Source organism: Archocentrus centrarchus, chromosome 13 (genome assembly GCF_007364275.1).
Source record: "Archocentrus centrarchus isolate MPI-CPG fArcCen1 chromosome 13, fArcCen1, whole genome shotgun sequence".
In the NCBI taxonomy this organism is placed as follows: domain Eukaryota; kingdom Metazoa; phylum Chordata; class Actinopteri; order Cichliformes; family Cichlidae; genus Archocentrus; species Archocentrus centrarchus.
The window spans coordinates 37095295-37121519 of record NC_044358.1 but is presented as its reverse complement, the minus strand read 5'-3'; the positions used below and the strand labels follow the sequence as shown (position 1 = coordinate 37121519).

Genomic DNA, 26225 nt, shown 5'->3' with positions numbered 1-26225 from the left:
CAGCAGAAGTCACGACTCACTCATTTATATTCAGACCCACTACAGAGTAGATGATCTAATGACACCTGGCCATGCAGGAGACACTGAAAATGTGTTTGTGTGCACAGCTGTTTGCATGCGTGAAAACAGATAAAAGACGAGTCCCACTTTACATGTTGCACACTAACCTGATTTATTTTTCTAGATAGACTACAAATTATAGCAGCATCTGCAGCCCTATTCCAGCATTTTGATCCTGTGTTTCTGGGCATGCTCTAAGTTATTATAGTTTGTAGTAAGTAGTTAACAGGCAGCCGTTCAAGTACTGTGCATGCAAACTTTTCACACCGTCATAAAACATCTTAATACCCAGTACTATTCTTGGTCCTCTTATTCTGGAGAAATTCAAAGCAATCACTTGATTAAACAGACTAAAAACAACTCTCCACATAAACCCAGACCCTGGATCTGTAAAACAGTAAAGTACGCTTGGAAAAATCTCTTTTCACACATTTAGTCTGTAATCTAATTTAAAACAAGGAACAACATGACTGCTTGTTTCTTACGCAAATCAACTTGTTCCAGGTATTTTGTCAAATCAAGATTACTGATCCTCGATTCTGCTAAATCCGCATGCTTTGTACATTTTATACTGTAAATAGTCCGGCCTGTTAAGGTTCAACACACAGGCACATCATGTACATTGTATATAGTGTTATTATTAGTAGTAGTATTAAGGTTAATATTGTTTGTTGATTTTATATATATTCTTTTCTTAATAGTGTGAATTATTATATCTTTATTTATATTTATAATAACTGCAGCTGCTGTTACACCCAAATTTCCCCTCTGTGGGACAATAAAGGCTGTTTCTTCTTCTTCTTTTTGTTTAAAAACAAAATCAGTTCTTATGAGTCTTGGAAAGAAGCCGACCTCTCGTAGCATAATATGGAGATTTATTTTGCTTGTCAGATGATACGTGTAGAGAAAGTCTTGACACTCAACTCACTGACCACCATCCAGACTAGCAAAAGTTTTTAAAAGTCTTTCCTGCATGTAAAAATCTGTTCAGTGCTCTAAAACAATCCATTTGGCATAATTAAATAGATGGCGCCATCACGGCAACTACGGACAGCGAGGCACAGGAGGTGAACACAATAGGTTTAAATAGATACATTTTTATAAGATTCAGTGAGAAAAGTAGAGTTGTATTCACACACACAAAAGCCCTTCACCTCTCATCACTACGGCACCCTCCTTTTGTGAGGCTTGCTGGCTTCTCACACGTAATATCCTCAGATTGGAACATGAAGGATGTACACAACTGTGCAAGTGACACAACTGTGGAAGTGACACAACTCTGGAAGTGACATTCACATTAGTGCTCTGCACCAGCCCAGAATAAATGAAGGTAAATGCAGCAGCAGTCAATCTACACCTCAAAAATTGCTGCACTGTGTAATTTCCACATCACCAGATTGTTTCTCTAAACCTGCAAAGTCGCTGCACAAATTTAAATCCACGTCAGTCAGCATCAATCGTCGCTTTCCAGCGCTGTGAAATATAAATGAAAATAATAACTGCTTGTTGAATGCTGTTAGTTCTTGTTAACAAAATGTAGGCATCCAGTCTAAGACCGAACAATGCCATCTAGCCAGTCAGCCAAACAAAAACAAAGCAAGTGGTCAGACAGCTGCAGCTACGATGGGTACTTATTGGAGAAAAATAAGGGTGTGTTATGGTACATGCGACCAAATTTCATGCAGCCACTGAGAAGTAGACCTCCATACGGACCAAAACAAACCAAATCCAGACAGAAAACATTTCAGTCCTCAGTGGACTTTGGGGGGTTCAACAAGCCAAGAATTTCTTGTTGTGATGGCAGCAGCCACTGAATTACCATGCTGCTTGCAAACAGTCTGAAGTGATGCACAGCAGTTCTTCATAGTATCATCCTTCAGCTGTAGGCTTGAACAATCTCAAAAAAAAAAAAAAAACTCAATACAATGTTAATGTCAGCTTACAGGCTTTTATACTAACCTAATGAAACTAGTCTTTGTAATGCCTTCTATAACTCTAGCATGTAGCAATGTGGCTTAAATATCTGCATTTCCAGTGCACCAGACCTATAATTAGTTATTATCAGGCCGCACAGTCCAAACAAACTTCACTGACCTTACCTGACTGGGTTTTTCCTAAGGGGGAAAAACCCAGAACATGCTGCTTAAGCCAGCATGTAGCATTCATAAACCGCATTCATAAACCACATTCATACCTGGGAGTCACGGTACAACCACACAATTTACATATGACAAATAATTTCCACTGGAGCAGGAGTGTCTCACTCAAATACTTGGCAATACAACTATTTGAGTGAGATGCTTCCTCCTTGTACAGGTATTACCTGCCAACAGGTACATGCTGGCAGTGACCGGGAGTCGGAGATTTGTTTGGAGTGCAGTGTGAGAAAGAGGTGTTCATTGATAGATGTGTGAAAAAATCCGTAGATCTATAGTGAACGGACCGCTGAGATTTGTAGTCAGAATCCATCAGTGTGATGGAAAATAGGCTTATCTTACCTTAAGTTAAGCTTTCAGAGGGTTTTTGGCTTAGGTGTGTTTACACAAAATATGGCTTTGTCCTTGACTAACAAAGTTTAGAATATGTGACTGAGTTTAGAAAGGAGAAGAAGTTTAGCAAAGCCAGACTCTGTCAGAGTGCCTGTGAAAACTACAGAAGGAACAGAACTTACCACAGCAGCCCGGGCGCTTTGCTGTATGTCATTCTGTCTCTAAATATTCAAAAATAACAAAAAACAAACAAACAAAACACTTACCGTGCTTTCAGTGCTGACAAAGTGGGCTTGTCAATCCTGGAAATGAAGCAAGAGAAGGCAGACACACACAGAGAGGGAAAACATTATTGATCATGCCTGATATCAATATGTCCAAGCAGCAATTCAGTTCTTGATTCTAATTACTCTTAATTTACAGTAATAAGGACATAAACACAGGAAGATGTTCAGCTAAAGATGGTAAAGAGCGAGATTCATGTCTCCACTGTGCTTCCTGCGCTTCTGTGGCTTAGAAAAAAAAAAAAAGGTCATTAAAAATGTGCTTGCTTCTGTTTGCATTAATAGATGCAGCAGGGTCAGTGTAATCCACTGCAGAGAGCGGAGCTTATGACAGACAGCTCCATTTAACAAAGTCGCCTCTCCACAAGCTGCTCAGACCATTTATGAGACGTCTCAGTGCTTCACTACATACTGGCCATACTACACATGAGAAACTGCTGTTCTGGTGACATTGGCGTGAGTCATCTGAGGTTTCTCTATAAATGAAACTATAAACATGTCGGGTCTCATTTTAATTTATTTTGTGTACGTGTATTTCAGAGGCAGCTGTTCTGTTATTAATTCTTTAATCCCATCTACATGGAGACTAAACCAAGGAGAACAGTGTCTATTTTACAAAAATACTGTTTATATTCTCATCAGCAAATGCATGCGTTACCACAACGTGCACAATACCCAGCCCGAAAATTTGAAACATTATTTGAATGTTTTCCACTCGTTTTGAATGATATCAATGATAGTCAACGATGATCAGAGTTCTGTGACGTTACATGGTCATGCAACACAACAGATAGTCAAATGTCAGAAGAAAAAGTTTCCATTTAGCTTCAGTTAGTTCAATATCTACCTACAATAACTACTGCATTTTATGCATAATTCTCTTCAATGCATTTTAAATTGATCTCTGTTAAGAAATCGAGTACAACAAAAGAAAAAAGACCCAACCATTTGCTGCTCTGCTGCAGCAGCACTTTACTGCCACAATTGAATCCTGCACTGCGCATGCTATGATAAATGAGTTAGCCTCAGTCATATTGTACTAGAGCAGCAGCCTGAGCACTTATAGAATTGCAGCTGAAAACATGCACCATCCACATTATGGATGAATAACTCACTATATGATACAATCTATTTACTCTCAAAGTTTAGAGCTAAGAGAAATAATACCATTGACTGTGTGGGTATGTATGTTAAAATACATTATGGGGCCAAAATCTCACCCCCAGATGCTGAAACAAATTTTAGCAGTAACTCCGCTACTTTATTAGGTACACCTTTCCAGCACTGGGTCAGACCTCATTTTTCATGGCAGTGCTTCAACAAGATGCTGGAAACATTCCTCAAAGATTTTGAGCCATGTTGACATGATATGATGTGGCGGCTGCACACCCACAATACAAATCTCCCATCCCACCACATCCCAAAGGTGCTCTGTGGGACTGAGCGCAGTGAACTCATAAAGAACTGGATGGGATCAGCATCAATACTCAGCTAGGCTGTGGTAATGGTACTGAGGGGCCCAAAGTGTGCCAAGCAAATATCGCCCACACCATTACACCACCAGCAGCAGCCTGAACTGGTGATACAAGCCAGTATAGAGTCATTGTTTCATGTTGTTTAGGCCAAAGAAAGAAATCAAGATTCATCAAACCAGGCAGCGTTTTTCCATATTTCTATTGTCCAGTTTTTGTGAGTGCATGAATTGTAGCTTCAATTTTCTGTTATTAGCTGAACAGCACCCAGTGGGTCTTCTGCATCCGTGTACCTAACAAAGTGGCCAGTGATTACATACAACAACATTATATACCATAGTCTGTCAGATTTTTCTCCAAGGAAAGTCATAGATGTCACAATTGTTTGATATAAACTGCAAGTCCCGCCTCTTCCTCACCTCTACATTTGATTTTACATTTACTTATGAACCAATCAGCAGATGTTTAAGCAGCTTCCGTGCATCCACGACTAGATGGACTAATAGTTAAATTAAACAGATGGACGGTAAATTTAATGTGACCAACATTTTGAAATTGTTCAAACACAATCCTGAAAACGTTTGCATTTTAAGGAACTTTACAATGAGCGCGATGCCAGTTTGCATCTAGATGCTGCGACATTTAAGCTCATACCCAAAATGAAGAGGGATCACCTTTCTTGGAAGCATCAGGGTGTATAACTGTTCTTAGCTGACAATGCACAAGAATTTCACAGGATGTCACAAGTTCAGCACTCATCATCACACCAGAGAGGTGCATGTTCCTGCCACACCCTCCCTAATCTGGGCAGCAAACAAAACATAATCCTGTAAATTTCTAATAGTGCTCCAAAAGACAAGAAGTATAATCCGCCTTAACATGTCCTTTAATCTCAAATTCAGCTTTCAAACGAAGACAATCCAAGACATAATTCCATGCACTTTAACACAATTTTTTATAAGAATTTTGTGAGTCATACCTTATCATGCCATATTCATCTTGCACTAAGCCTGTGGATAATTAACATTTAATCTTCAGTCACAGGGCATTCAAACATGTGCTGAGCCTGTACAGTGTATCGGTCACAGTAACACTGAGCTACTTGAAATAATTAATCCATTATTAGTCAAAACTAAAGCAACAATCGTTAACTTTTAGTCATTTTTGACCACTAAATTGTACTTTCTCAGAATCACCTTTGATTGGTGTCTACCAGTGAATTTTCTCACATCCATCCTGGAAGTTGTAAACCGTGATCTGTATTAAAAACTAAAACAAAACATGAAATTCTCTTTGCAAATCTGGTGCAGCACCCTTTTAAGAAAAACAAACAAACCAAAAAAAACCTCTTTTCGTGCTTGTTTTTTTTTCTTCTGCAAAACAACATATTGCATGCAGTGCTGCTGCTCCTCAGCTCTGTCTGTCAGAGGCTATTTCAGCCTGTCTGGCCTGTGCTGCATCAGCCCAGCTGGGAAGGCTAAGTGCTCTGAAGATGTGCTTCAGTGTCAGAACGACTAACAGCAAGGGAGCCAGCACAAAAACCCTCCATCTGACTATGTCACAGCATTCAGTGCTAAATGGGCTCCCTGGCAGCTTCATCATGGGAACTTCTCTCAGCCAATAGCGCGAGAGAACATTAGCAGAATGAGCTGCATCCCTTACCAGTAGAGCAGCAGCAGCAGCAGCAACAACAACAACTGCCAGAAGGCAGAAACAAAGCAGCCTGTTGAATATAATCCCTCCCTCAACAGAGACAGCACAGGGTGAAACTGTACATTATCACACACACACACACACACACGCACACACACACACACAAAGGACAAAGTGTTAGAGGTGTGACACAGAGGAGCAGCCTAAGCCCTCCACCCATCCTTCCTTTTCATAAAAAAAGTTTACATTTCTGCTCCACACACACACACACACACACATACCGTAACAACACCTAAAACACACTGCAGCTGACTGTAAAGCACAATGGGAGTGATTCAAACTCAGTGTAGAATTACATGTAAATGGGCTCAAATATGAGCATGCACACACATAATTCAAACTTTCACAGACACACACATGAGCATTCAATGAAAAAGGCAACATACCATCCAAATCCACCAAATGACAGACTTCTCCTCCTCAGCATTTTGTCAGTCTGACCTTCTCAGCAGTCTCTCCTCTGGGAAATGTGTACCCTGCTGTCAGTCTCTCCCTCTCTCTCTATATATATACTCTGTATACTTGCACTTTGTCTGTCTCTGTCTGACCCAGGCTCCCTGTCTCACTCCCTCTCTGGGCTCCTCTCTATTTGCCCCCCCTCTCTCTTCTTGCTCTTTTCCACCTGCCTCTCCAGAGCTGTTGTTTTCCAATTTGCCACTTGACCTGTCAACAACTTTCCTGAAACACCAGTCCTCAGGCTGTCAAACACAGGGGCAATCTGACACACTGACACATACAGGTACACACATTTCAGCTGGGGTGGGGGGAGGAGCCAAATGAGGAGGGGCCACAACCACCCATCTGAGTCTGTGGGTTTATTTCCCACACAAGCACACATAAAGAGCTACACATGCAGCACAGTTTTAATCTCTATAATCACAACAAAACACCTTCACACTGTCCACCAGGAAACGTGATAACTGCCTGCACTTTGTGTCCCCTGCTGAGCGTACTGATGCAATGGTGACACACAGTTTACACTCACAAATGCAAAAATGCTCCTGAAAGAGCAAAGATGTGCACGGGTATAAAAAAAAAAAAAAAAAGGCAAATAACTTGTGCATTTTGATTGTATAAACTTCAGGCTAATGCTGCACCAACCAATGTGTTCTATGCCATTTCCATTTGTAATCTATTAAAAGTGTATTAAAGGGGTGTGTGTTGAGTGGAAAATATGCCAGTTGCTTAACAGAGGAGTCAGACTGGTTTATTTTTGTTGCACTACTTAGCATTAATAACTCCTCTGAAGGAGAAAAAAAGAGCAGCACAGTTGTGCAGAAAGACTGCACTGAAACCTCTCATGTTGTGACCAAAGGGAGTGTCCTTCCTGACGCCCTTCCTTCTCACTCTGTTGACGGGTCTCACTCTCACAATTAATATGCATACAGTGTAGTGAAAGAAACAAAAAAACGGTTTGAGCAAACCTAATGGGACACATAGATTTCTTTTTTTTTTTTTTTAATTCCCAGACTCACTCCATGCACACCTATAACACACAGTTCATTTGAAGCACAGCTGCATGTACAAAGCTTTTGAGGGAAAAACAAACCTACATGCCTCATCTGTGGTTCTCTGTGCAACTGTCTGCAGAGGTGGCAAAATAGAAACATTCTTCACTTCAGCAGAAGTGCAGATGCTCGTGTTAACACAGGTAAAAGCTTTTTCCTGAAGAAAAAGTGAAATATACTTTAAAAGCTGCTATTTGAGGGACATTTCTAACAGCTATTTTTGTGCAGAGGAAACTGAACTTTGTGTCATATTAATATAATAATATTAATACTCAGGAATCCAAGCTCTGTTTCAACCTAAATTCTAATTCTAATGACTTTACTCAGCTTGAACATATGCTATGTAGAAGACCAGCAGAAAAAACAGATAAAAAATCTAGCTCAGTTTGCTGTTGCCTACATTGTAGATGGGCGATATATATATATATATACTTCATTACTTCCGACCTCTGGTGATCTGTTACTTTCAAACTTCACAAAGTTACAAAGAAAAGCAGCATACACACTGCAGCTTTATATACTCAGCAAACAGCCAGCATCACGAAGCTTTGCTTTGCATAAACTTTAGCTCAAAACCTGAACTGTAAATGTTCATGTTTACATTGTACTCTCGGTCCTATTGTTAAACTGAGCATTACTACCAGGTCTCAGACGGCCCAAAATGATGCCCAAGGTTGAAACTACTAATGCTTTGGTAAGGGCTACCACACGACCTTCGGTGGTGATTCACAGATTATGTAAGCGATGAGGTACTACAGGCTGCTTAAGGTTGCTGGTGAGGTTTTTTGTTATTCACCCGCGCAAAATAAAGTGGGAGGATATGCCACCATACCCTCCATCCAGCCGGTGTCGGTCCGTGAGGGTTTATCTTTCCGCTCTATAGACTCCAAAACCACAAGGAGCTGAGCCGTGAAGTTTGGCACGTGTTCTTTAGTCTTCAAATATGTGCAGCACGATATTCGTATTCCTGGATGTTTAGTACCCTTCGTACAGTTTGGTTTGGATGTGTTTATCTGAAGTGGAGAGTAAAGACACGGAGGATTTCAGGCTGCTAATGTTAATACGATGATAATATATGCATATGATATGCAACCTTTTTCTCATGCCTGATTGGCTTAGCTTAATCAAGTGATCATATTGTGCTGTGTGATTGTCTTTTTCTAATTTCTTGGACATTTTTTTTGTGTGTGTGTCTGTTCTATATGGAAGCTTGTTTCCGCCACTAAAAAAATTTCGACTTCTTTTTCTCAGTGGCGGCTCCAGAAATATTTTTCTGCAGGTGCTAAGGGGGGGCTAAGCGTTTTACTGAGGGTGCTATGAAGGATCATTTGTTATTTCAGTTCTCAACACACACACAGACACAAGCTATTTTCTTGGGGGTGCTACAGGGGTGCTATGACTTTTCCAAGGGGAGCTATAGCACCCCCTTGCACTCCCCCTGGCGCCGCCACTGCTTTTTCTCGATGTTATCTTGACATCTAAATTTATTTTATATTTTCATTAATTGCAGGAGGATACCCCATTGGTGATGGATCTTGTTTTGTTTGCTTTTTTTCTTGTAGTTGACAGATGTCAATATCTTAAGTTTATGTTTCATAAAGTGGGAGCTGCTAAGCATTGTGTACTCATTAATTGATTGCTGCCACTGACATTTATCAGAATTCAGGAGCTGAAAAAATATTTCTGGAAAATTTTTTGTGGTGTGTCACGGCGCAGTTGTGGTGATAGCAGTCATACGTTACAAAACAGGCAGATGTAAAACTCAACACTTTTGTTTAAACTTAAACCCCAGATGGGGCTAAGCAACAATTAACAAAGTCAACCCCCACACTAGTTAAACGCCTTCATCTACGGCAAGTGAAGTGACAACATGATGAACGAATTGTGCAACAGTAGAAACATAAAAAGAAAGTAATCCATGTAACGATGATGTAAAGAGCTGAGGAATAATTCCAATTATGAGCAAGTAAACCAGCTAAGAGATTATTTTAATTTCAGTTTAACTATAAAATAAACTTAATAACAGCTTTCTAATTTCACAGGTCCTGGTTAGTGCTTTCGTGATGCCTGTTCCCAAACAGAGATGCTGTTTGCAAAAATAAAATTTGCCTTTTTGCTAATCCAGCCACCATCCCAGTGCAGCCCTGTCACAAAGCATGCAATCACTACAACTAATAACCTACACCTCTTCAGACAAATATTGTATCGGTTCACTTACATTTTTATTCTTTTAATTTTCAGGGTCTTTCTTTTGGATTGTAAAAAATTGTTTCACTTATTCTTTTCCATATTGAAACAAATATCACATCCTTCTGTCTTTGACGAGAGCCTTACTTTCATTTCCAGTCATTTCAAAACGCAGAACAAGAAACTAAACACGCACTTTAGAAGCCTGTTGAATATGATGACAGTTAAACGCTTTCACAATGAAACCGACATGTTTTGTCTCCTTAAGTTTGGCACTCACTCTCCCTCTAGTGGTTTAGAGATGAAACTATAAATACAACCGCAACAGCAGCAAAATGCGAATATGAGAAACACGAGAGTTAAAAGGAGAGAAAAATTGTTGGATCTGAAACTTGAACTGTGTTGAAATTCTTGGTTTTGCTCACGTACTGTAAGGAAGAAAAACTTTTGGATATACTCATGGAGGACAGTCCATAGTGTCATGGAAGATTAAGCAGAATAAATGCTTAATGCTGAAGCATCTCATGCCACTTTATGATACACAAATAAATTGGTTTTGGCCACAGGAATCTGTTTTCTGCAAAAATGATTCAAAATCAAATGTACTCTACCCGGCACCTAGCTGCACACAGGAACAGTTAGACACGGCTGGTGACGCAGCAGCTGGAGAGCCAGATGTTACTCTCCTCTTTCTGTGGATGAAAGAGAAAAAAAAAACCCTACTGAACAAATGTAAAATAACAACCTTTTGCACACCCCCCCCCCCCCTCAATTTCTGTTAATCTATTTCTAAGAAATACTAATTCCACATATTATAGCAGGGGAGGAAATAAGATTAGTGATTGAAGACTATTTCTGTTTTTCATAAATGTCTCAAACTTAATGTGTCATTAGGATCGAAAGTATAACATAAGCCATGAACGTGAAAGGCTGTCACTATGGTGATGACATCATTTAGCCGGTGTGTCAAGTACACACCCTGTAAACAGTATTGTAAAACTGTATGGATCTTTCTCTTGGTAAAAATAGCTTTAATAAAGCATCGTCTGGAGGGACAGTAACTGCATGGTGGGCAGTTCTTTGTTTTAATTACTTGCTGCCAGAGATAAGTCAGAGGATCATCATCTCTTTGTTTAGTGTTGCACAACTTCATTTCTTCAGTCTAATGCCAATATCTATTTATACTGTAGCAATTGTACCATGGCCAGTTTTCTGTACCTTTGAGCAACAACATTGCCGCAAGTGCAGTTTTATGAACATTTTGAAATAAGCATCTTTATGACGGCCATATTTCCCCACAGTTATAAATGCAGCGCATCCAGTTTGTCCTTGAAATCTGAAACTTGCATTCGCACCACTACCGCCACAGTTTCTGTTACCGCAGATGTTTGTAAGTGGGTTGGGTGACATCACCCGACAGCAACCAGTTGGCTGATGTCACTGGGTCACCGCAGTGTGTTTTCTACTGATAAACAACACCAAGTGCATGGCAGCTGTTACACTACATGAATTTGTTCAAACTGTTTCAGTATGAGGAGTTTATCAGCAGTAAAGACTGATAATGGCACTGCTTTGTGCCACAGACGTCACGCTGTAAAGAGAATACATGGCACTCAGACAATCCTGGAATTTATCTGAGCCTTCAGGCGTGCTAAAGATGGCGATTTTCCCATCCCTGCATGAAATCAGTAGCTGAAATGGGAAACATTAGCCAGTCACGTCGATGCACTGATGATTGCTCACACTGGAGGTTCACGACTGTTTTAGCTGGGTGGTGGGGTCTGTGCTTGTTATTGGAATAATGATATAGAGAGATGTGAATTCGCTTGAGTTTTGTTCAGTGCGCCCATGTGATGAGCATTGATTGAATGACTGATCGCATTGTCACTTGTGATTGAGCCTTTGATAAGATAAGATGGCATTACTTTGGCCTCCAGTAACACTGTGAGAAATCTTGGAGTCATTTTTGACCAGGATATGTCCTTCAATGCACATATTAAACAAATATGTAGGACCGCTTTTTTGCATTTGCGCAATATTTCTAAAATTAGAAACATCCTTTCTCAGAGTGATGCTGAAAAGCTAATTCATGCATTTATTACTTCTAGGGTGGACTATTGTAATTCATTATTATCAGGCTGTCCTAAAAGCTCCCTGAAAAGCCTTCAGCTGATCCAAAATGCTGCAGCTAGAGTACTGACAGGGACTAGAAAGAGAGAGCAGATTTCTCCCATATTGGCTTCTCTTCATTGGCTCCCTGTTAAATCTAGAATAGAATTTAAAATTCTTCTCCTCACATACAAGGTCTTGAATAATCAGGCACCATCTTATCTCAAAGACCTCATAGTACCATATCACCCCAACAGAGCACTTGGCTCTCAGACTGCTGGCTTCCTTGTGGTTCCTAGGATACTTAAGAGTAGAATGGGAGGCAGAGCCTTCAGCTTTCAGGCGCCTCTTCTGTGGAACCAGCTTCCAGCTTGGATTCGGGAGACAGACACCCTCTCTATTTTTAAGATTAGGCTTAAAACTTTCCTTTATGATAAAGCTTATAGTTAGGGCTGGATCAGGTGACCCTGAACCCTCCCTTAGTTATGCTGCTATAGGCCTAGTCTGCTGGGGGGTTCACATAATGCACTGTTTCTTCTCATTCACCTTATTTACTTTGTTTATACTCCACTCTGCATTTAATCATTAATTGATATTAATCTCTGGCTCTCTTCCACAGCATGTCTTTCTCTCCCCTCAGCCCAACCGGTCGTGGCAGATGACTGCCCCTCCCTGAGCCTGGTTCTGCTGGAGGTTTCTTCCTGTTAAAAGGGAGTTTTTCTTTTCCACTGTCCTTTCCACTGCTCATAGGGGGTCGTTTTGACTGTTGGGTTTTCTCTGTATTATTGTAGGGTCTTTACCCACAATACAAAGCGCCTTGAGGCGACTGTTTGTTGTGATTTGGCACTATATAAATAAAACTGAATTGAATTGAATTAAATTGAATTGAATTGAATTGAATTGAATTGAATTGAATTGAATTGAATTGAATTGAATAAGATAAGATAAGATAAGATAAGATAAGATAAGATAAGATAAGATAAGATAAGATAAGATAAGAGTTTCAACAAAATGAAATAGAAAAAGAACAAATGAACTGTAGCAACAGATATTATAAAAAGATTATGTACAAGAAGAAATAGAATATATTTATTTAAATAATGCACAAAAGTCTTGAGCCACCCCTCATTTCTTTATATTTTGCTAGGAAAATGAGAAATAGGTGCAGTGATTTAATGAAACATGGAAGGCTCTTCTTTATTTTAGAGATGGCTGCAGACACTAACAATTGTCCAGCTCTCCTGACCTCCTTTGTACATACTGACAACAATTACAGTCCAAAATTTTAAATTTGGATTCATCACTTCAAAAGCTCCACTGACTTTTCAGTCCAGTTCTTGTGTGATGTGGCATACCTCAGCCTTTTCTCCTGGTTTCCCCTCATTAAAAATGGCTTCCTGACTGCCAGCCTTCCACTGAGACATTTCTGATGAGGCTTCAGTGAACAGTGGATGGATCCAATGAAGTTCATTGCTGTTTTTTTCAGACATTGTTCATGTGCTGTAGATTGATTTTTATGCCTGTGTCTTCATTTTTTGTCCTCCAAATGTCCAGTTTCCTCAAAAATCTGAAGGACACCGTGCTAAGATATGCCAAGTTTTCAGCTCACAGTGCTTTGGGAATCACCTTGTTGGCGTATTTTATGCCTGTCATGCTGTGCTATGTGTTTTTGCATCACACTGCTAGTAATAAAGTGCCCAAAGGCACAATTTAAAATTGCCTCTTTGCTAAGTTGTGTGTTATGTGTAGATACAACACTGGCCCCTTGAGTTAGGTGCCATTTATATGCTTGGATGATTCATACTTCAGTATTAACTGTCCTAATAAACAACCTTTGAAAATGGTCAGGTACACGGACTGGACTGAAAATGAGTAAAAAAGCAGCCAATGTCCAAAGAAAAACTTTGAAAGACCTTAAAAAAGCCTGGAGAACGAAAGTCTGTCTTCTTGGAAGTATACACATACAAATGAAATGTAAAATATTTATTAGAAAACTGAATATCAATATAGATATCGCATGTATTCTGTGGTAAAATATTGCAAAGAAGTAAATGCTTAGAAAATATAGATCGGATTGTGGTACAGTGCATCACTTTAAACTGTATTCTAATGAAGCTGTAAATGTGAAACTTTGCACATGCATAGTAGAAATATGATTTATGAGGAAAGATTTAAATCTTATTTTAGGAAAAAGTTGCTCAACTTTTGAAGAGTTTTTTTTTTTATTGAATTTTTACATATATGCACTTTTTATGACCTGGTGACCATTGAAGTGATGACTCCATCCATTTCCATCCATTTCTATAGTAAGAGCTTCAGCTCTCAAATTTTCAAATCTTCTGGATCTGATAGCCGTCAGGTTTCTGTGATATATAAATGACTTGGCTAATACACACAGGCACAACACATTCTTGTCATGCCTGCTTGGTGCATTTTCTTTGCTGCTTATGTAAAGCCTGATTTGACTGCGTAGTTAAACCCAGTGGGCCATCTGTGTAACAGGCCTTGAGTCATTTCATATCTTAGAAATATCCCTGATCAGTGTCTAATGTCACAGCACAGGTTTTCTTTGCACACCAGCTTTCTAACATGCTTCTGTTAATGTGATGCTAATGAAAGAATATTGACTCAAAAGCAGCAACAGAGCATTTTGGATGAGGGATACGAGGGTGTGTGTTTTTTGCACTTACAGTGTTGTGTGTGAGTTGTTGAGGGAGAGGTGAGAAATACTGCGTAAAGAAGCAAAATGTGCCAAAAACAAAATTAAACTAGAACTAAACATAGCATCAAATGGGACATTAATGTCATCTTTCATTTCATAGTCCTGTATGTGTCACACTGTGTGCATAAAACTATTTACCAAATACTGAACATCTCACAAAGGTAAAAACTATCTTACACCAAGTTGTATTACATCATACTCCTCGGTAATATTCATCCATTAAATCTACAATAATCCTGTAAATTGACATATCTTATAATTGCAGATCCCGGCAGTAATAACACTTCTTTTGGAAAAAGAAGACGGTCTTTATTTCATACATGTTTCTGATATTTGCAATCGCAAGGATGCATTCAGGACTCTCCATGCTTTTCTCAGAACTGTTTGCACAAAATACCATTTTCAAACTATAATTTCTTTTCTCAGGACTGTTTCAATATGAGACCCCTTTGCTGGCAAAACCAAACAATCCCATCAAAACAGCTTTTATCTGTGTTGAAAATAAAATGTTTTCATATTATATTCACAGCCTGTATACTGTAAATAACACTTAAGAATAAGTACTCGTTACAAACCCTAATCAAGAAAAATGTGTGTGAGGCAGGTGTTTGTAGCCATCAATTGTTAGTTTAAAAAAAAAAAGATGTTTACAACCTGGTAAAAAAAATTGATGTTGGTCTCTATACTGTGAAATGTATTTTGCATATTTAGCCACACTTATATGTTTGAGATCATCAAAGAAATTTTAACATTTTAGATAACCTGAGTAAATACAAATTGTAGTTTTTAAATGATCTCATTTTTTTAAAGGAAAAAGGCTGTTCAAAACTACTTGAAAAGTAATACCCTCACTTGTTAAATCACAAATTAGCTGTGAATAACGGCAAATGACCAAAATGATCCAGAACACAGCAGCAAGTCCACCTCTGAATGTCTCAAAATAAATAAAATATATAATAATCAAAATGGAGGTTTTGGAGTGGTCTAGTCAAAATCCAGATTGAGATGCGTTAACATGAACTCAAACAGACCATTCATGCTGGAAAAGCCTCCATTCATTCATTCATTCATTCATTCATTCTCTTCCACTTATCCTTTCAGGGGGGCTGGAGCCTATCCCAGCTGTCAAAGGGTGGGAGGCAGGGTACACCCTGTACAGGTCACCAGCCTGTCACAGAGCTAACACAGCCTCCAGTGTGGCTGAATTAAAACTATTCTGCAAAGTCCTTCAAAATTCCTCCCCAGTAATGTGACTGCTTTTTCACACAGGGTCAGGTAGGTTTGGACTGCTTTTTGCCTTTAAAAAAAAAAATAAAAAATTAAAAACTGCATGTGATATTTACTCAGGTTATATATATTGTTTGTGCAAAAAAAAAGTGACCAAAACACTAAAATGCTGAGCCTTCAAAATGTGGAATCCAAAACAAATGGGTTGCGTCACAACAGCTATGGCCATCTTTTATATACAGTTTATGATGTCATCTATGCATTTTGAACTCACCTATTTCAAAATATATACAACCATGAACAATGTTGCATTATTTTGTGTTAACAGTGGCATGTGTGCAGTAACTGTGATTATCTTCTTCCATCTGTCGCAAGTGCATAACAATGCAAGGTGTTTAAGTGAGTAAGAATGTGTTAAAGGGGGTTGCAAATAGAGAAAACAAGATACGCAAATAGTGTCTATATGTGTAAACTGCCAAAAGGGTGATATATTCAGTAAATGTGTTCAGCTCACTCAGCACTGGGTTCAGAGTTTTAGCAGTCAGAAAAACTGTAAAGCAAACAATGCAGTGGTCAGTGAGTATGTTTGTGTTGTATGAAATTAAAGCAACCATATTTATGTCTCACAATTTGTTCTTCACATGCTTGATGAATTCAGTTTCAGCCTTTTCTCTCTTCCATCAATCCAGTTTAGTTTATTTCACTTTAGTCCCTCATGTCTTCCTAGATAGCATTCTTCCCGGCAGCCGGTGGCAGTGGGACTCCACAGGAGAGGCAACATTTCCATCTTTATTTCTTCTGTGTCGCTTCTCCCCTCTTTTATCTCTTTCACAGCCATGTAATGAGGTATTTAGTCATTAGATGGATTCCCAGGAGAGGTGATACACAGACAGATGCGAAAGACCTTTCTCTTTTCTTCAGCTAACTCTCCCTCCCTCCTCCCAACCTGCCTCCCCTTCTGTTTCTAATAGGTTACTTAGTCATATGAGGTTTCACCAGAGGGTTGCTGATTTAGTAATAGAGCTGATGCTCTGCTTGATGGCTCCTGCCTCATTCCCATTAATCGCCATCTGTTATAACACACACAGAGCATAGAAGTACTAAAGCTGCCTATTGATCAGCTACCAGAGAATATATGAATGTGTCATAGCATTTCTTTTTCTTTGAATATTTCCTGCACACAGATGGTTTCTAGTGATAAGTTTTTGATGCATGTCTGCTAAAGGTTTTAGTCAGTTTTTAAAAAAAACACCTTTAAACCCCAAAGCCACTTTATTACTGGTGGTATACCTTTTCAACTGCTCATCAATGCAAACATCTACCACATGGTAGCAACTCAGTGAATTTAGGCATGTTGACATGGTCAAGATGACCTGCTTATATTCATCAGACTCATCACGAAATATGATTTAATTGACTTTGAATGTTGCATGGCTGTTGGTGACAGACGAGTATTTCAGGATCTGCTCATCTACTGGGATTTTCCTGCACAACAATCACTGATTTTAATGGTTGGGGATATTTTCTTGACACACTTTTGGCCATTTTGTACCATCTGAGTACTATTTCCATGCCACAGCCTACCTTTGGTGGGCTGTGGCAGAAGATGGCTGCAGCTTAGGGGGTAGAGCAGGTCACCTACTGATCAGAAGGTCAGTGGTTTGATTCCTGGCTGCTCCAGGCCGCATGCCAAAGTATCCTTGGGCAGGACACTGAACCCCAAGTTGCTCTGATGCAAGCGTTGGAGTGTGAATGTGTGTGAATGTTAGATAATAAAAAAGCACTTAGCTTAGTTAAGTCATGGAAGTGCTTGTATGAATGGGGTAAATATAAACGTGTTGTATAAGCACTTTGAGTGCTCAGACAGAGTAGAAAAGCTCTATATAAGAACTAGCCTTCTTCTTCTTCTGAGTATTGCTGCTGACTATCCCCATCCTATAAAGTCCACACCACAGTGTGCCCTTCTTCTGATGGCTGCTTCCAGCAGGATAACTTGACATGTCACAAAGCTCAAATGATCTCAAACTGGATTCTTGAACATGACAGCGATTTCTCTGGCCTTAAATGGTCCAAAATATCTGAGGACTGTTTCCACCTTGTTGAATCTGTGCCACAAAGAGTTAAGGCATTTCTGAAGGCACAATCGGATCCAACCTGGGACAAGGAAGGTGTACTGTGCCTAACAAAGTGGTCATGAGTGTACAAGGTAGTGTACAGCTCTTGCTGGTCTCAAGCCAGGTTAAATGGGAGGTGAAAAAAAAAAATCTGTGCCAAACCAATTATGCAGATTGACCTGCTGAAAAGAGTAAAATGTTAATGACCAGACTTCTGTTTCCTTGTCTGAAAATAAAACATAAAGTGATGTAGAATTTCCATGTGCTGCTGCAATCTGATGCTGCACAGGTTGGTACTGGAACAGTAGTTTGAGTATTTATTATGGGGCCAGATCACAACGGGTTTTAAGAGCAATACATCAAATCTTAAACTCAATACTAAATGCAGTGGGTAACCAGCATCTTGTAAGAAGTCTTTGTCCAGCATTTTGAACACGGCATTTTGAACAATCATAAGTCTATTTAATCCTACCTGATTGAAACCTGTTAAATAACCATTACAGTAATCTAACCAAGAGGAAGTACAAGCATGAATGATAGTCAGAGTGTCACAAAAACCCAGTACTGATTGTATCCTTAGATAATTCTAGTAGCAGGGCCGGGCAACCTTATTTAAATGCTTTTCAACTCAGGACCAAGGGAGGACTTGGTACTTGGATGATTGTCTGAACCAATGATGAGAATTTCTGCTTTATCTCAGTTCAAGTTCAAAAGAACTGCACACATTCTTCTCTTAATATCAATTATATATCAGCCTATATAATGAAAAAATGATATGTCCCAGTGTAGACCCCTGAGGGACTCCACAATTCAGGGTAGAGTGAGGAGAGCTGTGGAAACAAAACATTTTCATTTGTTCAGATATGAGCTATTCCAGACATACCAAACTTCATCCTCTTTATGATCTACTGTATCAAATGCTGTGCTTGAGTCAAGTAACACAAGAGCAGAACATGTGCTGGCATCAGCAGTTCTTAAAATGTCCTTTGTCACGGTAATAAGTACAGAGATGCTGTCAACCATTGGCCACACAAAAATTATGTAAAAATCAGGAGCTGTTTTGTTTTTTTTTTCTTTTCAGCACAGTGGCGTGGTGATTAGCACTGCTGCCTCACAGCTAGAATGACATCTAGAAGGTGTGGGTTTGATTCTAGCTTGGTCCGGGCCTAGCTTTTTTGGATCACATGTCATTAATTTTATCTTCGAAAAAGTTGTTGCTGCTATAATATGATTTGAAACTACAGGATATAAAAGATGATCCCCTGTGTTAACTGGAGCTCTGGGTCTGTGCTTATAGGTATGAATTAAAGTAGAGTAAATAGTTGGCTTAATTGCCTTCTTAAACTGTTCATTGAAGGAAATAATTAATGCTTTTTATTTCTTGATAATGTACCTGAACATTTGTTGTCTTCCATCTCCTTTTAACCCTCAGGCATTTGTGAATGAACATTACTTGTGCCTCTCTAAAGTAACTGAATTACAGTGATGCACTGCTTATTTATAATGAAAATAAAGAAAGATATTACAGAATGTTTTAAGGGGAAATATTTGAATATGTTTAATAAGCAGTTTAACTAATTAAATGGAATATTAAATATAGCATGTAATTAAAATATTTACTTTGAAAGATTTTACTTAAAAGTCACATCTTTCAAAGCAACTGAAAAACATCCTTTTCTTTAAAAAAATAACACACACACACACACACACACACACACACACACACACACACACACACACACACACACACACACACACACACACACTTATTGTTGCTGTGTGTGTATATATATATATATATATATATATATATATATATATATATATATATGTTTAAATAGTAATTAAGCTAGTAAAAATATAATTTTGTTTGGACTGAAACAGATGAGGTGAATAGTGGAACTTATTGCGCTTTATTGTCTGAGAAAATCAATTTGGAACTACTTTATTCAACATATGATAAAAATCTCATAAACTTTATTTGATTGTTAGGAAAGGAACCCCCTCAGCTGTGTCAGCTGTAGATAGATATATATAATTTTGGTGCAGATTTATTTTATTTTATTGCATTAGCTTGCACTGATTTTAATTTCCTTCTCATATCTTTCCTTTTCTTATTTTCCCCCATGATCTTGATTCTATCTCTGTGCAATAAACCCTCCTCTTTCTTGCATTCTATTTTTATTTTCCTATTTTTTTCGCCCCATGGTTCATCTCTTTGTTAGTAGATTTTAGTAAAAGTGACAGCGAGCCCACCCGTACACCCACTCTTCCAGATCACCCACGCAGAGAAAGGGGAGCGCACATCCATAAACAGCAGGCATCACATGCACCCATGCACACAAGCACACAGACAAGCATTCATAAATTTCAACACATGTACAGTACAAATTCATGTTCTCAAATTAATAAACTGTGACATGTGGACACCTCCTCCACCCACGGGTCCCACAGTGCTGCCATTCCTTTTATTTTTTTATTCCCATTATTCAAAAACATTGATCAGGAAAAAAATGCACTTATTAACATACTTTCCTTTTACTGCCCCAGAAGCTCAACAAGAAAGACTCTGCAAACACAATGTGACACCAGCAGGGGCAAGTGCAATTGCTCAGCCTACATAAAAGCAATTTAATCAGGTGTACTATGAGAACATGGCAATTTCCTCACAGCATTTCATTTTCCACATAATGGGAACACACAAAAACAAACACGGGCTGCAGAAGTTTGGAGCAAATCCCCTCTGCAGCTTATGACTCATGTGTTTCTGTATTAAAGTGTACATTGATCTCATCACCAAAAAAGGTAAGGGAATAAACAGGAAGAGCGTAATCTTTTCTGGGGGCTAAATGCGGCTAAGTTGGAACCAAAGCAAGATGGAAAATGGTAAAATGAAACTGAGTTAAAGGGCAATAAGTGTGAGTAAAGAGCTATAAAGGGGGAGGAGGAACCATCAGAGAACTGAGATTTAATGATCAGAAAATACAGTTTGGAGGGAAAAAAAGTTTTCAGTCTTTAGAATCATGAGTTCTGCATTGATTACTGATGAAATGTGGTCTGAGCTACATCTTTATACAATTTTATAAAACCACTATCTGTCAAAAGGAAGAACACACAGAGTTGTACTTTTCATTCATTTTTTTTAAACACACAAAGAGTAACAACTCTCTAACAACTCTGGTAGAAGTCAGTGAAGCTCTGTGCTAACAACTTCTCTAAAAGCTGCTTAGAGTGAGATGTTCCAGTCGGGGAGATGAGATCACCACTCACTATAAATAAGTGCACACAAAGCCTGGTTACCGACAAAGTCTGCTGCTCTCAAGAAAGATTAGATGGTGTGAACTGTGCAATGATTACAACATCACAGGACCAGAGAAGATGCACTACAGTGATGCACAAAATCGCTGGAAAGCATTTCTAGGATGACAACACCATGTGTACAAATGGGGGGGGGGGGGGGGGGAATTCAGGACTGTTGTTACTCTACCTACAAGTACATGCCCTGCAAACATCAGTGAGGGGGAGGGGGGGGGGCAATAACATCCAGCATGTCAGATGTGTGCAAAAGACCACCTCAGGCATTGCTGATGAGCCAAAAGTTGATCTTTCTGGCAAAAAGGTATGCCAGATGAATGCCATGCTTGATGGGAAAGGGCAGGGTGCATCTGTGACGCATGATGGAGGGATCATTGTCACTGGGGGCTGGATTACAGTCATTAAGGAAACAGTTACTTCAAAGTGACCCAAAACACACGAGCAAATCACCAGCAGAATGGTTAACAGAGAAAAAAAAAAGTCATAGAATGAAGTCAGAGTTCTACACTGAGTGAGATGTTTGGGCATAACCTGAGACTACTCAAGGATTTCAGTAAGGAAATTGAAATGTTAGCATGCTATTATTTTAGTGTCTCTCTTTGTCTGTGGTTGTGACCTTGATGAAGATTAGGGTGGATTGTGAGTGATCAGTACAGAAATCTTGGGGATTCCAACCAGGTTGCAAACTTCTTGCAACTGAACAAAGAAATCATGGAAGTGGAAGAGGGAAAAAAAGAGAGAGGGGGAGAGAGGACTGTGAAATGTTGATAGTTTGAGGGATTCATAGACGTGATAATAACGGACAGAGAAAGGAGGAGAGGACAAGAAGAGTTGAGTCGTGAGGAAAGAAGGAAGTCTTTAAGTGCTGTTTGACTTTTACAAGGCCTTTAATCAGCTCAAGATAAAATGGGGGCAAAAGATATGAAACAGGCAGCATGGGCACGATAGATAAACGCAGCAAAATGCATTAACGATTTACAGTAACATAAATAACACACTCTGAATTGCGTTTTTTTCTGAAACACTGACTCGCCATAAGAATGTATGCATGATGCACAGTGTGCAGTTTGTGTTTGCTCACAGAAAATGGGACGAATCCTGATGTCTCTCCGTCTGAGATGTACAGATTAGCCACCATCCATTTGAACTGAATCATCAGTAGATTGTGTGAAATGCTGCCAGCAGGACCAGCCGTCCACTCGACACTGCAGAACTGTGATTTGTAAAGTGTTTTAGTCTGGGACTGCTGTGTCAAGAGTCTCTTTCTGACTTTTCGGTTGATGTGACGATTGTGAAGCTCCAAAGGCTATAAATATCCCAAAGTCTGCTCACTGACCATTCATACTCGGGGCGTTGCAGCTGGGGGTACAGCTCCTGACATCCTGGTCAAAAATGCATTGCCAAGTGGTCTTTGTGCTAAAGCAAAACACTTGCAGATTGCTAACTGCTCGTTACATTTTGTTAATGTTTAGGTGCTCACCTAAACATTAACAAATATGAGAAAAATATAATTTAAAAACATGTCAGTCAGATCCCACAGTGGAAATATGCAGGTTTATGTAGTCTTTTGAGGAATATTATAATAACCGTATAATCTCTTGCAGAACGTACACAGAGTGCTGTGGACACCATGGATGTTTAGTTGGCTCTATTATAATACTGTCTATTCTGCTTAGAAAAAGACAGGAAGAAGCCTTTGCAAGTTGGTGCTCTTGAAATTATCATCTATTGTCTGATGACCCACGAGAGGCAGGAAAAGACTAGCAGTGGAACGGCAACCACAGACCCTGTAATGTCAACATAATTCGGCAGCTTGTAGTAATAACAGGCAAAAAAAGAGAAGCAAAGTGGGAGGCCACAGAGGGGTTCTTTTGTGTGTGATTTTTAATTCACCCTTATTGATTCTGATTTCTATTGACTGTTGTTACAGCATTTTGTTACATCATTTTGTTACATCATTTTGATCTCAACAATTACACAATGTATCTCAGCAAAGATTTTCTACTATTTTCTACTCTAATATTGAATATTGCATCGTGAATCCTGCTTCTATGTGTTGGATAGTCGCCTGGGCACCTTTGCACAGTCTGTAACTTGGGTCCTGTCAGCTGTGGTACACTCCTGGATCTGGTGCTTAGGGCCTGTTCTTGTGCTGCCATGCTCAGAGCCTCTGTGCTGACCCTTAATCCCACCTTTTCTAGCCACTGGTAGAATTTCTTGATGTCAGCCACTTCCTCTGTCTGTCAATGGTGTACCCCATGCAGGGGCTTCTTCATGCATGATAGTTTATCTTCTGTCTTCAGGCGCTTGAGGCATTCTTGGAGAAGCTCATCTTAGGGAGGCCATCTTCACAGCTTCACGGATGCTCCGTGATTCATCCCATCGTGGCTCCAACACTCACTAATCCTCGCTCTCCCTCTTTCCTTTGCTCATAGAGCCTCAGGGTGCTGGACTTCGGGTGCAGACTTTCAATGCGTTGTGAGTTTTAGTGTCTTGACGTCAGTGCCATCTATCTCCTCCTGTGGCCAGCTCATTATTGCAGGACCTGTCTTAGCTTCTGGAGGCATTTGGCTGTGCATGTTTATTATGGCTCCTGTTGACCTATAGGATACCCAAGTGCTCTTCTGTATATCTACTATTCTGCCTTCTGGCCACTCCACCCCTTCAGTCCAGATCACCTTCCATCTTTTCACAACCATTTGGCTACACTTATCCAGTCCGACTGGAATCCCGGTATCCTCGCTGAGGTGGATCAGTGAGTTAATGTCTTGCTCACTCCTGGCATACAGCTTGATGTCATCTGTGTACAGGAGGTGGCTGATGGTCATTACGCACGCACGCACGCACACACACACACACACACACACACACACACACACACACACGCTCTATGTTCCATGCTCAATCAATCAGAAAATATCATACAGATTAAGGTGTAAATAGAAGTAGAACTGTAGTCATTATAAAAATAAATAAATACAAAATACATGAATAAATAAAAAACTTTGGCCTATTGTTTCAACAAAACAACATTGTGATGATGCCACTGCTATGAAACCTAAAGCTTTATTCAGTTGTTCCCTTATTTACAAGGCGTCCCCACAGCAGATGGATCCATAAATTTCATTTAACGTTTTTTTCTTTTGACAGATGTTTATATCCCAGTTCCTTTTGTGTATTAGGCAAACAGCTTAAACACTATGCCACAGAACCACTGGTGACCCTGCTGCGTGACTGATTTTAAATTTCTGCAAACTATTCAGTCAGGGATGTAAAATCTAAATTTAGACATTTTTAAGGAGATACCCTTCAACAGAAAAGCACCATAAAACAAACAAACCATAAAACAAGCAACTTGGCCAAGCCCACATCTGACACGTTTAGCTGCCATGAGACTTCTAATTCTAATTCTTCTCATTCCCACAGCACCATCATGCTGAAATATAGCAGGATGCAGCATCTCTCCAGCTGATCCAGGGTTTTTATTGGCTGCTGCCAGTAGAAACTCTCCTATGGTGTCATGCATCATGCTTCCTAAGGACAAAGAGTAATGATCCTAATTTTATCCTCGTATTTCTCCTTTGCCACTGCATTCAGTAGGGATCATGTTTCCATATTAGACTCACACACATACACACTGTATACATACACATAAGCACAAATGAGTTCCCACTGGCACATGGTTGGAAAATTCACAAGTGAATTACGTGTACCTGTTGGCTCATACACAGGTCAGAAAAGTAACATATCAGAAATGATTCAAATGCACTTGTTTTCCTCTCCTTACACTTGTAATAGATCAAAGCTACTTGTTTTTTTTAGCGTTTGAACAGCAGTGTCTTTTTCTTGCCTTGAATTTCCTCCTGTGGCATGTATATTGGTGACGTGAGATGAATTTATGAAAATATTAAGAAACACTGTTCTTGTCCACCCACTCACATATGCAGAACTTCATGCCCCCACTCACCATCCCCCAAACACACACACACACACATAAACACAACATGGTGTCATAAACCACCAGAGAGTGCACCACCATAAAAAGACATTGCAGCACTGTTGCTGCATTAGAGGGAAGAATATCTGCGTGCCATCAGATTCCCAAAGGCTTCTTCTCAGCACCCCCTCTATGCACACAGACAGATTTCTCCCAAGTTTAAGAAAATACAAAGAAGACAACAAGTAAATGAATAAAAAAGGGAGCACGATCACTTTCCCTTTATTGCGTGCATGTCTGCAGATCACAAGTGTCAGATCGAGCCTAAAACCAACAAAAGCCTGTTACTCCAGCTGGAGAGTTCACACACACACACACACACACACACACACACACACGCTCTTCCCATCAGCCATTTGGCTCTCAGTTAGCTGTTGTCAACAGCAAACAGCAGCAGCAACATCTCGGCTCCAGAAGAAACGAGGGTGAAAGCCTTACCTCGGCTCCCCTGCAGATCCTTTAAAAGCTGGAGTGAACATCTCGCAGTCAGTGGATGGTGCAGCATTAGCAGGAGACCAGTGGACCAGAGGAGAGGTTGAGTGTAAATGTGAGAGAGAGAAAGAAAGACAAGGAGAGTGAGCAAGAGAGAGAGAGAGAGAGAGAGAGAGGAGAGAGAGACATAGAGGAAAGGGTAAGGGGAGAGGGAAAGCATATAGGGAGAGGGTGCAGCGATAAAGCACAGGGTAGGGCAGAATTATGTGATGAGAGTGAGAGTAAGAATGGGAAACAGTGTTACCATGGAGAGGACTACACCCAATCTCCTTTAAGCTTATTAAGAAAAGGTTAAAAAAACAAAAAAGACAAAAGAGAAAGTAGCGCTGAAATGAGAGAAAATGGCAACATTTGTTTTGGCAAAGGCAGAAAAGACAGAAAAGCGAAAGATCAAAAGAAATAGTTGGTAGAAAAGGAAATGAAAGAGGAAGTAACAGCGTAGCGGGGTGAGAGGTAGACCTGGGGCAAGGTAAGCTCTTACTCATCAGTGCTAGGAGCAACAGCAGAAACGCTCAGGTCAGAAACAGATGCATGAT

General features: G+C 39.7%; 1 protein-coding gene across 1 annotated transcript in view; it reads right to left on the bottom strand.

The window, feature by feature from the left end:
- rap1gap2a (RAP1 GTPase activating protein 2a) overlaps positions 1 to 25742 on the bottom strand; it is a 92182-nt gene extending 66440 nt beyond the window's left edge. Inside the window, exons 1-2 of the mRNA XM_030744743.1 lie at positions 25636 to 25742; positions 2816 to 2851 (exon numbers count right to left, since the gene is read on the bottom strand). Of these exons, the coding sequence (XP_030600603.1) occupies positions 2816 to 2851; positions 25636 to 25676 (77 nt within the window). The 5' untranslated portion in view covers positions 25677 to 25742. The remainder of the gene's footprint in view (positions 1 to 2815; positions 2852 to 25635) is intronic.
- Positions 25743 to 26225: the final 483 nt, after the last annotated feature.